This window comes from Salminus brasiliensis, chromosome 17, assembly GCF_030463535.1.
Source record: "Salminus brasiliensis chromosome 17, fSalBra1.hap2, whole genome shotgun sequence".
In the NCBI taxonomy this organism is placed as follows: domain Eukaryota; kingdom Metazoa; phylum Chordata; class Actinopteri; order Characiformes; family Bryconidae; genus Salminus; species Salminus brasiliensis.
Window position 1 is genome coordinate 11,072,657 of NC_132894.1, and position 13,880 is coordinate 11,086,536.

A 13,880-nucleotide genomic window follows, 5' to 3' on the forward strand; every position below is an offset into this window, starting at 1 on the left:
CTACATTTTGACATTTGTGGCCTAGGTCTAATAGGCCTAGGCCTAATAGCCACGGTTCAGTCAAATACTGAATTGAAAGTGCACTGCTGTTTAGCAGTGGTGCATTGTTTTCTTTTAAACTTGTTTGCAAACCTTAGACAAACGGAACATCATGATGCATATGATGTATCACAGGAGCGTCTTCAAGTATGGTAATACTGGTGCCACCCCAATCTGTAATATACATTCATGGTCAGCATTCAGATTTCTTCGGTGAGAAAGAGACGTGTCCGTCGTCCTCGGTGAGAGACAGCAGCCACAGTTGTGGAACTCTCAGTAGGCTGTTGTCTCAGTGCTTAGCTTCTCTCCTTATAAAGATCTATGCTGCTGGGTACCCTTCCATCAGATAAAAATGATTCAGAACATGAGGTCCAGTGTTATTTGGATAGTCCCTGGTGGATGGTCTGCAGATGCTTGGATTGTTAACAAAGTATCTGATGAAGCAAACTGCACTTGACAGATAAAAAATACATTACGGGAAAGGTTAGGGTTGTGATTAGAGTCTGGAATGAGATCAGGAACAGGTTTAGGATGGTGGTTTGAGGGGGGAAAAGATCTTAAGTTTCAAAAGTCCTGTGCTTATGCAATAAAGAAAGCAGTGCATTGGCTATTTTAAGGTTTGGAGGTTCTGGCCTTCTGTATTTAGTTCATTTTATGTAACAGTCTCACAAATAACTTCAATAAAAAAGGTAATGCTGTGTGGTTATACTTTCTGAAGAATATAAACATAAAATATACTTAGGTACGTATATAAACCTTCTCACATTACCAATGGATAATAGTGCACTAACATTTGCTTGTGTAACTTACTACTTGACTACTTGCACTAGGTTTGAAATATGTTTTTATGGATTGTTTTATGTAGCACTCAGATTACCAGCTTTTAAAAAATTACATTCTGTTATGGCTTACATAGACTTACAATAACAATAATAGAAAACAGTACCAGGCAAAAGTTTGGATACAGCTGCCTGAATGTGTCATCATCTTCTAAAGCATTTGATCCAAACGCAAGAGTGATCATATTTTTGTTTTTAAAAAAGAGGACACTGGGGACACCATAGTTATGATGTTTTGGGTGGGGGCGGGGTTCAAGTAGGCCTAAGAACTGTGACTGTGTGTATGTGTGAGGGGGGGATACCTCTCAAACCATGCAACTGCAGTATGTTAACATACATTAATATATAAATATTAGCACAACTAGTAAATAAATGGCCTTAACCTTTTAAAAGGCCTATGTCCCTGCAACAGGCCGAGCATGTTATTACAAAATTCTATTACCAAAGAATAGCCCCACCAGTTTGTACAGAAATCCCTGTAGTTACTGTGTAATACACCTTTCTGAGTTAGGGGGTTAATGACCTATTTGACCAAATCATCTCCCTTCAGTTCAACATACAACTTATAAGCATACTTGAAACCCCCCAGCCATGACATCCTAACTACAGTGGATACCTGTGTGCCCCCAGTGTCCCCCTTTATGATTGCAAAATATGGTCACCCTAGCTTGGATCAATTGACATTGTTGTTGTTGTTGTTGTTGTTGTTGTCGTTGTTTTTGTGTTTTTTAAAGATTATGATCAGCACACATTCAACCAGGTCCAAACATTTGACTGGTACTGTATCGAAACGAGTAGTTTTTATACTTATTAACCAAATTATATATCAACCGAAACCTGCATACGATTCCATCACGAAAACAAGTCATGCTCTAATTCTCTCTCAACACACACACACACAAACACACACAAAATGCATGCTTTACTGGTGTTAGCATGTCCTGGAAAAAAAGGAGTGAGACAATTAATAAAACGATAACAGACTGTGTGAGAGGTCCCAAAATAACATCCAGAGTCTGGACCCATTCCCAGAGTGCAAGCAGCAGTCTGATTACGGCATCTGCCTGCGTCAGTGCCCCGTCCCACCACAGTATGCCTGACCTTCCAATCAATCCCCTAATGAACAAATCCAATTCAAACTATATCATCCTGTTCCCTCTGTCTCGTATGGCCCACGTTTATAGCGAGTAGTGCACCATAGACAGTCTTCCCTTTCTCTGCTGCATAAGCTCCCTGAGAAAGCACAATGTGTTCTTATAGCTTGTGTGCTAATCAACATAGACAGCATAAGTGCTACATCTGTGAGCACTGACGTCAAGGGAAAGCATTTAAAAAAAGTGTCCTGTAACGTCCAGGACTTTTTGAAGCTTGATTTGAGTTCACTGTCTGGTTTGGTGTTGCAGTTTGAGGAGTTTTCTTTGCAATAGTGACCCCTTCTGGTTGCATAGTGAATTCCACAGCAGTTCAAGAGTGATGGCCAAGTAACCAAGGTTTTTCTAACCTGCATGAGTAATATGCTAATGTTCTGAGTCATAGTTGACTCAGTTGGTGAATGTACGGCTCATACAAACTCATACATGTTCACTTTTTCCTCATATCTACTCTCATAGTATGTAGACGTGCAGGTTCTGAATGTCCTGAGTTTGAGAGTGTTCTATCTGGATTGGATTTACTTGTACATCATGTCCACATCAGTACAGTAGTGTGCAAAGATCAGATACCAATGTTCATTTATTTTTCTGATCATGAAGAAGTTATTCATTTTATTCATAATTTTTTTATTATTATTATTATTAGCCATTGATTTTTCAGAAAAATCAATAATGGCACATGAACCTCAACAGCTAAATATAATCTGTCCTTACTTTGTTACCACAGCTATTTACTTTTCGGTGGAATCGTTCTCTGCAGAAATTTACTGAAACAAACACATTTAATGATGCCCAGGTCTGGACTTTGGGGCGATCAGTCCATTGTTCTGAGCACAGCAACAGCTTCAGCAGTATGATTTGTATGTTAAGTGTGGGTTAGTATATTAGCATAGTGCGTAATATTGGGAGGAATATGTTTTTCTGTTTCTCTTGTTAAATAATAAAGAGCCTTTTATATAGCTTTAAAGTGTCACAACTTGGGTGAATTCATTATTTTCAATTAGGTCCGGCACATGAGAGTGTGTTTTTCAGAACAGAGGGTTGAATCACTGAGACACACTGAAACTGCTGATGTAAGTAGCACACACTGGGGGGCACTGTTCCCTCAGCCAGGAGAAATCCATACTTTACCTTTCAACAGTATTGTAGATTACACAGCTTTGGGTCAGTTCCAAAGTGTATATTAACATACAGCTATATATTAACTGGTTAAACATGTACCGGCTGCCAGTGAACAGAAACAATATGGGTTACATATTTAGGTCTTGCTTTGGATGTAATGTCAGTAGAGTTGCAGCCATATTACAACGTTGTTTTTACACTTAAAACCACTATCTGCCCTTTACATGCCAATGAGATCGACAGAAATGATCCAAAATGACTTCTGGACATTAATGTAATGTCCTCCTGTAATGTTATCATTTTAGAGAGGATTTTATGATTTTATGACAACAATATTTCTTTATAGTTTTGTAGAGTGTCTGGCACTGAAGTGCATCTTTACATATATTCAGTCCACTGAACTGTTAAAGCTGCAGAATTTATGAGGTATACTGATTAACTTTGAGAGGAGGCAACTGCAACACTGCAAAAAGTAAAATCCACTTAAATCTAGGCGAAATATCCAGGGTTTCTTATTCTCATTCAGTATTCCTGAATTAATGAATGTCTTAACATTTACAATTAAGTAATTTGATCTAGTGAAAATGACACAGTGCTCAAGAAATCATGAGGTACTATACATTTTAAAATGTTTAAGAAACAGTGCAGATCATTTTGCTTTAGCTTTTCTCTGGAAATAATGCTGATAATGTTCATTTTTTTCAAGAAATAGTTTTAGTTTATAGGTTTATTGAAGATAACTAATTTATAGATAATTAATGTTTTTATGAAATAAAACTTTTACTTGGCTTTTTTCTCATGTGAGAAATGTCATTATTAATTCTCATGTCAATTAATAATGCAGATAATTTAAAGTTTTTAAAGAAATAATGTGGATAATTTAGTTTTTTGATAAAAAAAAAGACAAATAATTTTCCCTTTTCTCACAAATCCACTAAATCCAATTTTAATCTAACTGTTAAATTTACAAATAAGATTAGAAATGTGCAATAAACTTTCATTCTTTGGATATGGAAAATGCTTGCATTCAGCACTCTGTTCTCTGAATCTTTCTGAAATGGAAACCTGGTAGTAGTAGTGCTTGTAAAGTAAATGACCTGTGACAGTATAACCTGTGTGTGTGCACATATTCATGTGTGTGTAAATGCGTGAGCAGTATGCAAGAATATTTTTACATTCATATATGTGTGTGTATGTGTATGTTGTTCATATCAATGTGAGCTCCTTCATAGGGGGTCGCTCCCCCTCTGCAGTGTGTGGTTGACCGAGAGCAGTAAAGGGAGAAAGGCACCCCTTCAAGCCCCCACTAACACTTCTGCCTAAGCAAATATTTATCCTCATTTCAGCAGCGCTCCGTTTCAGCCCTGGGGGAACTGGCAGCTAAAGTCCAGTCGTGTAATTAAAGCACCCGTCAGAGTCCAGTGCCTGCTCTCGCCACTCATCGATTTCACATGTATCTCAACCCAGGATGAAGGTGACCTGCACTGAGGTTGATGATTCAGTTTTTATATTAACCAAATTAACATATCGATTGATGATTGATTGATGAGAGTTAAGCAGCTGCTCACGAAAAGAGGTAACTCTGGGGGAAGCTTGTTGTTTGTCCATCACTGAGAGAGTGTAATTGAATATACAGTAATATAAATAAAATACAATATAGTATACGCCTGCACAGAGCTTCTGGATTTGTTTATTGAATTCATTCATTTACAGTCCAAATCACCATTTAGTACAATTGAGAAATTTCTAAAGAGATTAGATATAAGATGATCTGCTTGCAGAATGAGGGTAAAGTCAAAGGAAAGGAAATATAAGCGTCTTTTCTATTGTAACAACAGGAAAAGTACACCTTGCACAGCTCGAAAGGCGCAAAAGGCATGTACTAAGTCTATTCATTATTCATGGGTGTGTTTTGGGCGTAACTTGCAATAAATCAATCAGTGTGTCACTTGCCATTAACTCTAAAAGCCAGAATTGCTATTAAAAATTTCAGTTATTTTAGTTAGTTTAGTTATTTAGTTTTCTGTTTATTGTTTATGTAAAAGTTTGCATAGCTGTCAACTGGCAAGCGCTATGGGTTTATGCACTGCTGCGTGTCCATGTGTGCGTAACAAGCGGGGGGTGTATGCGCGCTGGACACGTGCCTGTGTTGACAATTCACTGCCAAGATAGCAATTAACATCTGGCTGTTGACGTCTGCCTAGGTTGTTTTCGGTCAGTGGTGCACCTGTGTTTTCCATTGCCAAGATAGCAATATGCCAGAAATTTACCTGAACACACCTCATTTCGAGACCACCACGCCCATCGGCGTAGATATATTTTCAAGCATCATTGCTATTTAAGCGACGCAGATGGAAAAGGTGAAAATAGAGAGTTGGCGGAGTGTAAGATAGGGGCCCTAGATGTTATATAGAAATGGGACTCCTCACAACTGTGCAAGACCTGGTAGACCCTCGAAACGGTCCCCGTCTCAACAATTAAACCCATCATATTGTCATGACAACCTTAATTACTATTCATTACGTTAATGACTCTACATTATGCATCATTAAAGGAGGTGCAAAAGAACATATGAAGTAATAAAGGATACTTTTGTTGATTCTTGTTGGCATAAGTTAGCAGAAATAATGCAGATAATTTAAAAATAATATATAAATTATTGAGATTTCTTGTTGATTCTTGTTGATTTTTTTTAACTTCTTACACTTTTCAATTTTAGCTCCTATAACTTATTTATTTTATTTATTGCAAACAGATTTAAGATGTTTTTACTTGCTAAGACATTCTTTATTGTGTGCACAACTGTACATTTCATACACTACTTTATTTCTGTGTGTGTATGTGTGTGTGTGTGTATGTGTGTATGTGTGTGTGTGTGTGAATTTTAGATATTTTCACGATACAAATGTACACATATGAACCCACATCCAAGCTGTGAAAACAGATATGTGTGTGCATTTCTCATGTGTGTGTGTGTATGTGTTGTTTATGCTGTCTCTAATGTCAGTACAGTAAGTATGTGTGAGGGTGTGTGTGTGCGAGTATGTGCGTGTGTGATTGTCTTACTTTGGGGTGGGGATTTCTCTTTTTCTTTAACAAAGACTAAAGAGTTAATATGCTGGAGACATTCCAGGAAGACTGGAGCCATTCATCCTGTGGGGGTCCACCCCCCTCCACCTCCCCACCCCCCTGAGCTCACTGACCTCACTGTGTTCAGTTGGCAGTTGTTCAGGAACACATGAACACACGTGCACGCAGCCGTAGACAGACACACAGACACACACACGCACTTGCGCACACACACCGGCTCTCGCTCGCACGCGCATGCATATACTCTATATCGGGTGAGCGTGCTGGCAAGAGAGGCTTCATTCGCATATGAGTTCAGCTGTCTGAGGCAGCCGGAGCTGTGAGAGGGAAAGGAGAAGGGGGCGGGGGGGCCATTCGGAGTAAGACGGGTAAGACAGAGAGAGAAGAGGGTGAGAGCGAGCGAGAGAGAGGGGGAAGAGCATAGACTGGCCCATACACTATTAGCGACACTATGGATCGACACGAGAACACAGGAAGAGAAGTGACCAAGAGGGAAGGCAATGCGGCTTTCGTTTTCTTTCCACTTGTGCCTGGATGGTGTTAGGTCTCTCACCCTCTCGCACTCTTCAGAGGCGCGTGTCTCGTCCTGCACGCGTGAAGCATGTGCCAGGTTGCGCTTTCGCAGTAGCCTCTGCCACAGGAATCGCAGAGAAAAGCATCTTTTCAGGAAGAGGAGAAAAAAAAGAAAAGAATAAAAAGGACATGTGACACGACAGCACTAAGGCGACAAGCCAGAGTGTGGGAGAACCTGCTTTCTTCTGAGGATGAGCGCCAAGACCGAGAGAAACTTCTTCAAGGCTTCTGGACTGACTCAAAGTGGATTGACTTACTCATGCCACTGTGGCTCGGCTCCCTCGTTTTTCTTTAGTGACTTGCCCGAAATGGGAACCACATGTGGCTTCGACTGGGCACAGGCACATGAAAGGAAAAGGTGAAGCTGCACCAAAAAAAAAAAAAAAGAAAGAAAGCTGGGTAACAAAAGAGAAGGGACGTAATAGTCCGAGGGACAACCATGAGCTTGCCAACTAACTGTGCCTTTCTCCCTCCTGCCGACCGGGCTTTCAAAGTAAGGAACGGCAACATCTGCGGGTCCCCCTACGCCGTCAACCGCCCAATAGACATCGTGCAGAAACGCAGGCGGTAATTCCATTCACTCTTATTTTGGTGTGCTTTTCATGTCTTGAGGAATCATGTTTCTGAAAAGAGAAGCAAAAAAACAGAAAGGATATGGGTCAGGTTTAAGGGCAGCAGATGGTGTTCCTGGTACGTCAGAAGATGGTTGTTCTTAAATGCTACCTCTGTGGTTACTTCAAATGACCAGTGGTGCAGGTGTCTAGAAAGCTTAGTTCTTCCAGCATATACATGTAAACATCTGCAAATGGCTCTTTTGCACAGGTGGAAGCAAAAGTCAGGCACTGTTCCAACAAGAATAATTTAGATCACCTGGTTTTCCAGTCCTACCTGGCACACAGTTAGCAACTTGCAGTGGAGTTACAATGGAAAGTATTAAGTGGTATGAATGTACAAGATCTCATTTCGTGGCCAGAAGTTTTTTAAAGAACAAAAGAGGTACGTATTAAGGATTGAAACAATGGCTCTTCAGAGTGCTTCTAGGATGTTAGATGCAGTTTCACTTGATTGTTTTTCTCCAACACAGTCCAACTTTCAGATCCTGCTATTTGTATGTTTACATTAGCCAACATTTTGTGTGCACACAGCTCACGCTGTACTCAGGCATGGTTACGGCTTGTGCTAAGGCAGATCTAAAGCAAGCTATAGCTTGTTGATCTGAGAAGATACTAATTTTAAGACCTCAGGGACAAGCAGGAAGTGAGACTTATCCTGCCATTTCTAAAGCAGATTTTACACCCCCCTCTTCCTGTCCGATGAGTGAGGGTCCATCTGGTGGACTGGTTTGGGGACAGTTTTTCTGGTTAATAAATCTGGATTATTGAGGTTGCTGAACATTAACACAGGAGCCCATCTACGCAGGACTGTGGATGTGAGGGGTACTACCATGACAAAATGGCAGTATCCACCTCAAAAAGCATGTTTGAGGTAATAAATGAGACTTCTTGCTGAAAGGAACCCATCTTCTGAGACAGATCTGAGGTCCAAACAAGTACCAGACACGATTACATTCAGGAAAATATTCTCATAACTAACCATGATATTGTTATACATCAGTGCAGAACCTTCACAGCCTTCTAGACCAGAGATGGCTTTTAAAGATGACAGTATAAAGTCATAGTTCATTTTAAAACAAGGTGAGAAACAAAAGATTTGTTTCTCTCATTAGGATTGGTAGATACAATTACATGAGCCTTCTCATTTGTTTGAGGCTTCCTTGGTGGAACTGAAGGCATGACAGATTAACCAACATACTTGGAAACTGACAGACAAATCAACCAATAATGTTCCTATTTATAGTGCATCAGACTGGTTTCACCCAGAAAAAACGTCACTCTTTACTTTCTGGAAGTTCTGCATACGTCATTTACTGTGAATATTAGCAGTAGCCTAATTTTTAAAAACAGTAATGGTGGCTCTGTGCCAGCACTTCTAACTAAAAAGTAAAATGCATGTTAATGTCTGTTTAGAGCTTTTTTAAGTGCACTGTCAATAGTTTAGCGCTAACATACCACTAGAATCACATAGGAGAGGTAGCGCAAATTAGCTTCTTCCTGCAGGTGTTTTTTTTTGTTTTGTGTGTTTTTATGGCCGGGTTTGTGGTCTTAGTTAAAGGCCAAGCTCTAATAGTCATGGTTCACCACTGTGATATATGTTCTACAGAATACAGTATGCTCATAAACTTACAGCAGCTTGTCAGATTGTATAGTTTACTTCAGCCATAGCCTGAGCCTTTAAGACACCTGTGTGACTTCTCGATTAAAAAAGTAACAGCATATAATGTGACGTCATCTAGAAGAAGGCATTTCCTCCAGGGGAAGCTTTTCAGATCAGTACCCGACGTTGCAGAGCGTGCCATCTCTCAAACTTAAGAGCCTCTCAAGAAATACAGTTATATCATTTCCTGTTGTTGAAGACGCCTTTGCCCATGCTATATGAGAAAGGCACCATGGGGAGTCATTTGGGCATGGGATTCCTTCAAAAAATACCAAGTGATTGTATGTTTTCAATGGCAGGAAACTAGCAGAATAAACACCAGGAATTGTCTGTGCATTTGTGGTGTGCGTAGACACCAGTTTGCTCTCCTGATGGAATTTCTTATAACCATATGTGCACAAGTTTTTCTCAGCTTGTTGAACCAAGGCCACAACTGTGCGAAAAACAAGGTTCTCACAGAAAACTGCTGAAAACAAGAGCAGCACCCTGGAAACTACTGCTGATTGCACCTTAACAAGAGTCATGGTCTCGGTATTAAATATTCCACCTCTAATAGTCAGATTTGCTGTTTACCTTGGAAATCAAGTCTGTTTTTAAGTCGGAGTTAATGCGAGATTAAATGAAATATTGTCTTCGACGTTGAGACCTCAGAATCTTATCTCATATACATCAAACACCGCTGTGCTCATTTATCTCTAACAAGAGTGCAAACTGAGCCGCAACTGACGTCAACCCCAGAGCTGTGCATGGTGACACAGGCGTCTGTGGTCGGCAGCTTCTGTTGGAGGACTTAAAAGAAGTGTGTGCGTAGTATATGTGTGTGTGTGCGCGTGTGTGCATTTTTATGAATCTAGCATTTTGGTCAAGCCACAGTTCAAAGAGTGTGTTGCCCAGAGTTTTACAACCTAGCTGAAGCTATTAAAGAGACCAGGCTTGTACAAGATAGAGGAGCTAAATTCTTACTGTTTCTCCCTTTGCTCGTAATGGCCTAATTCAGAGAGGAAGTGATAGAACCTGCTTCCCCCCAGGCTCTAATCACTTGTTTATTGAAATGTCCCTATTAAACCCACATCTGCTCCCCAAATCAAAGGCCTACCCTCTCTGCTCCTGACACTTACCCCAGCCTGTGCATCGAGCCTCCATGGCTGGGCACTTTGCTACTTAATTGCTTTTGCTTGGCAAGTGATGCACGCTGTCCTGTCATGATCGATTGGACGGTCCAAATAAAGCCTGGATCTGCTGAGAGCTTAATCAGGCCCAGCAGTCAGCAGAGTGGATCCGGGAGAGGGGCCGAGCTTTGGAAAACGGCTCGCGTGGAGACACAGAAGAGGATGAGTCCCTGTGTGCTTCTCGTTTTGAGGAGTGCTGCCCTCAATTATGCCACGCTTCACACAGCGGTACATTCAGACCACCACTGGAGGGCCTATTGATTGAACCATCTCATTGCTTCTTTCTTGACCCAAGCACCTAGTGCACAGAGGCTATTTGTAACCAGTCTTTAAGCACTGCAAGGCTTTCTGCCACACTTCAGAACCACCTACTGTAAGCCACTGGCCGAATAGCTTCCTCCCAAGCCTTGAGACATCTCAACCTGTCAGCTCTTTAGGTAGCATTTGATTGTCCTTCTGTTATCACCGGCTAGTAAAACACATCGCCTAATTGCTCAACTAGGCCATTGTTTTGTGGAACCCACAGAACCCATAGCATGAGGTGGAGATCTGAAAGACAAATGTTTTGGTGCTGACCTCATTCCATTCCGGTCATTTGTGTATTACCGTTTAGCATGACACGCTTTCTTAAGGAACGTTGCAAGGGCCTCATACCCCCCATAGATCATGGTGTCAGATTGAAGTAGGAGACTCCAGCACATGCGCTAAAGATAATAAGGAAGCATGGCATGAAATAAGAGTCAAATACCACAGCAGACATGGGAATGATTCTCTGACAGATTTGTGAGGAAGACTTGTTGGGCGTGTGGGAAAAGGGAGAGCGCCGTCTGAGGCCTGTTCCAGGACACACACCTGGTCGTAGTCCATCATGAACAGGCGAGATCTGCTTGCCTGAGCCACAAGCTAACATAGCGCATTCAGATTAACCCTCCACTTGCTCGTTCCTCTAGCTGAAGAAAGTCACACAGTTCCTTTTAAAAATGCTTTTGGGGAAAACTCTATTGCTACAAGCTATTGGACTTTAGGTTAAGTAGCACATATCTAATGTTAGAATCTGCATCATCATTGACAGTCATGTTTTGATGTACTTTCCTTATGGCAGTGAGAAGTCTGGTCCGCCAGCCCTGATTCTTTTTAAGCATCTGGGTAGGACATTAGCTGTGAAAGAACATCATGCTTAACTTGAGCATTCATGGCAAAACTCCTATGAATGTTCAGTATTTCTACAGGTCTGTCTGTACATCTGAAGCATGTTGCATTTCTGGGAAGTTTAGCAGTGTGGAAAGAAAAACTCAGCATATTTTCCATTTTTCATTATTTAACAGTTTCTTATACAGAATTTCTTCCAATGATGATGGGAGATATTGTAATACCATTAAGCATTTTTATACTGGTTCAGAATAAAACATCTACTGTAAACCTGCTGGTCTAGAAGAATCGGACAGCAAGCACATAATGCACAGCAATCGCATAATCAGCCATAACAATACCACAATAAGTGGTTCCAGTTTATCAGCTTCACTTACCATATAGGAGCACTTTGTAGTTCTATAATTACTGTAGTAGTGTAATTATACCACCCAAATAATACCTGATCTGTGGTGGTCCTGTGGGTTCCTGACCATTGAAGAACATAGTAAAAGAAGGCTAACAAAGTATGCAGAGAAGCAGATGTCCTACATTCTGTAATTATAGGAGTACAAAGTGTTGCTGTATGGTCAGTGGAGCTGATATAATGGACAGTGAGTGTAGAAACAAGGAGATGGTGTTAATGTTATGACTGATCAGTATATATAATAATGTAAAATGTAGGATAGGATGGATTCAGCGAATTGTCTACACAGTAGGATAATGCAGACCCAAAACCCAAAAGCCCATTGCCTCTTTTTTAACTTGCAGCACTTCATAAAGTGAAAGAGACAGTACTCACTGTTCTCACACTGTTGTCTTTCTAAGGACAGCGCTTTTTTATTCTTGGCTCTACAGCGCATCAAGACCATAGAACCCACAGGTAAATTAATGCAAACCGTTGGTGTACAAAAAAAGCAGCAACCATTGTTTCTGATCTTTTTTTCTAAGTGATATGTTTCTGTTATCCCCTGGAAGTTGTTGAAGTTGTTTTTTCTTGATAACATCTGTGTCTCAAACCGAGACACAGGCAACCAACAGACGTCTCTGTCTCCCCATCCCCCACACCAGTTCAGCTCAGCTACTGGTAATAACCTTGGAACGAGTGGGATGTCAAAAGTCAATTTGCCACTGAGGAGCAAGCTAGAGCAATGGGATGAAGTTGGGACCTGTCCTTCATTAAATCCTAGTGAAGTTACCTGTGCTTTTGTTTTCCATTACCGGTTAGATTGTCCTCTGTGTGTGCTGTTTGTTGACAGTAGAGTTAACTAAATGCATTACACTAACATTTTAGCACAGGAACTATGGGAAGGAGAAGTGTGACTTCCTGTGACGTCAAAGAGCATTCAGAGTGTATTAGGGCCTCCTTCATAGCTCTCACAAATTAATAAAATAAAAACACATCTTGCTTTGGTTTGAGGGTGTTGGAATAAAGCGTCTTTCGCTCATATTTGTCACTGTAAGATTTTGTAAGCTGGCTTACAGGCATTCACTGAGCATACATTTAGTAGGGTTAAATATTTGGGGGGGGTCACATTGTAATATTTTTAGGCTTTTGGTAATAAGTATCATTATCTATCTGTCTAGTTTGTGTAATGTTGTTTGTTTGTGCTGTGCGGGTCGACCTAAGACAGACGGGTTCCTCGGACTGAGTCTAGGTTTCTCCCAAGGTTTCTTCCTCTTAGTATGAGGGAGTTTTTCTGTCTCTGGAGTTTTTCTGGTAGCCACTGTCGCTACCATCTCTGTTGAGGTGATTGCTCATAAGAGGCGTGGACCTGGATCTCTGTAAAACCTTTGTTGTGAAAGGTGCTATATAAATACAATTTTAATTGAATTGAATTGAAAATATAATTGAAAAAAAATAATATATATATATATATATATATATATATATACATATATATATATATATATACATATATATATATATATATATATATATATATATATATAAGAGTGAAATCAGTCTTGCAATGAAAGCAGTATGTTTTGTGAGGAAATTAAGGCAGTTGATCAATATTTTGGTAAGGGCCGCACAATATCGACAATATACCTCATTTCAATTACTATATATTGCTGCACGTTGCACTATACTATATTAAAACCCATTGGTGAACCCTTGACATTGGACTTAACTGAGATGCCCCCTTCAGAATCCAGTTCGCTTGTGCCATGTGCTGTTAGGAAATGCAATTGGTCGTATTTGTCTTATTATACTGACCTCTCTTCTTTACCAAGTGACTTACTGATATGATTGGCCATCTACGTAGAAAAGGCCCATGAGAATTGAACTAAACTTACTAAATGAAGTAGGAAATTATCCTATCATCCAAACACAATAACTGCATTGTTTGTCGATTAGACTTCAAAAGACTAATCTCTCAATACATAAAAAGAATAGCAAAAACTAGAAGAGAATGTACTTTTACAGAGCACTATGAGTTCCCCTATTAGAAGAGACATGATGGCTATGTTTTCTTTAACCTTGTGTTACC

General features: G+C 40.3%; 1 protein-coding gene across 8 annotated transcripts in view; it reads left to right on the plus strand.

Annotated features, from left to right (window-relative positions):
- LOC140538602 (3',5'-cyclic-AMP phosphodiesterase 4C-like) overlaps positions 1-13,880 on the plus strand; it is a 93,430-nt gene that overhangs the window by 60,746 nt on the left and 18,804 nt on the right. For 2 of the 8 annotated variants that reach the window (XM_072661244.1, XM_072661246.1), the window contains exon 1: positions 7,130-7,381. The exons of the other annotated variants lie outside the window; for them this stretch is intronic. In XM_072661244.1, the coding sequence (XP_072517345.1) occupies positions 7,254-7,381 (128 nt within the window). In that variant the 5' untranslated portion in view covers positions 7,130-7,253. Of the gene's footprint in view, positions 1-7,129; positions 7,382-13,880 lie in introns of those variants that run through there. 8 annotated transcript variants of the gene reach the window in all.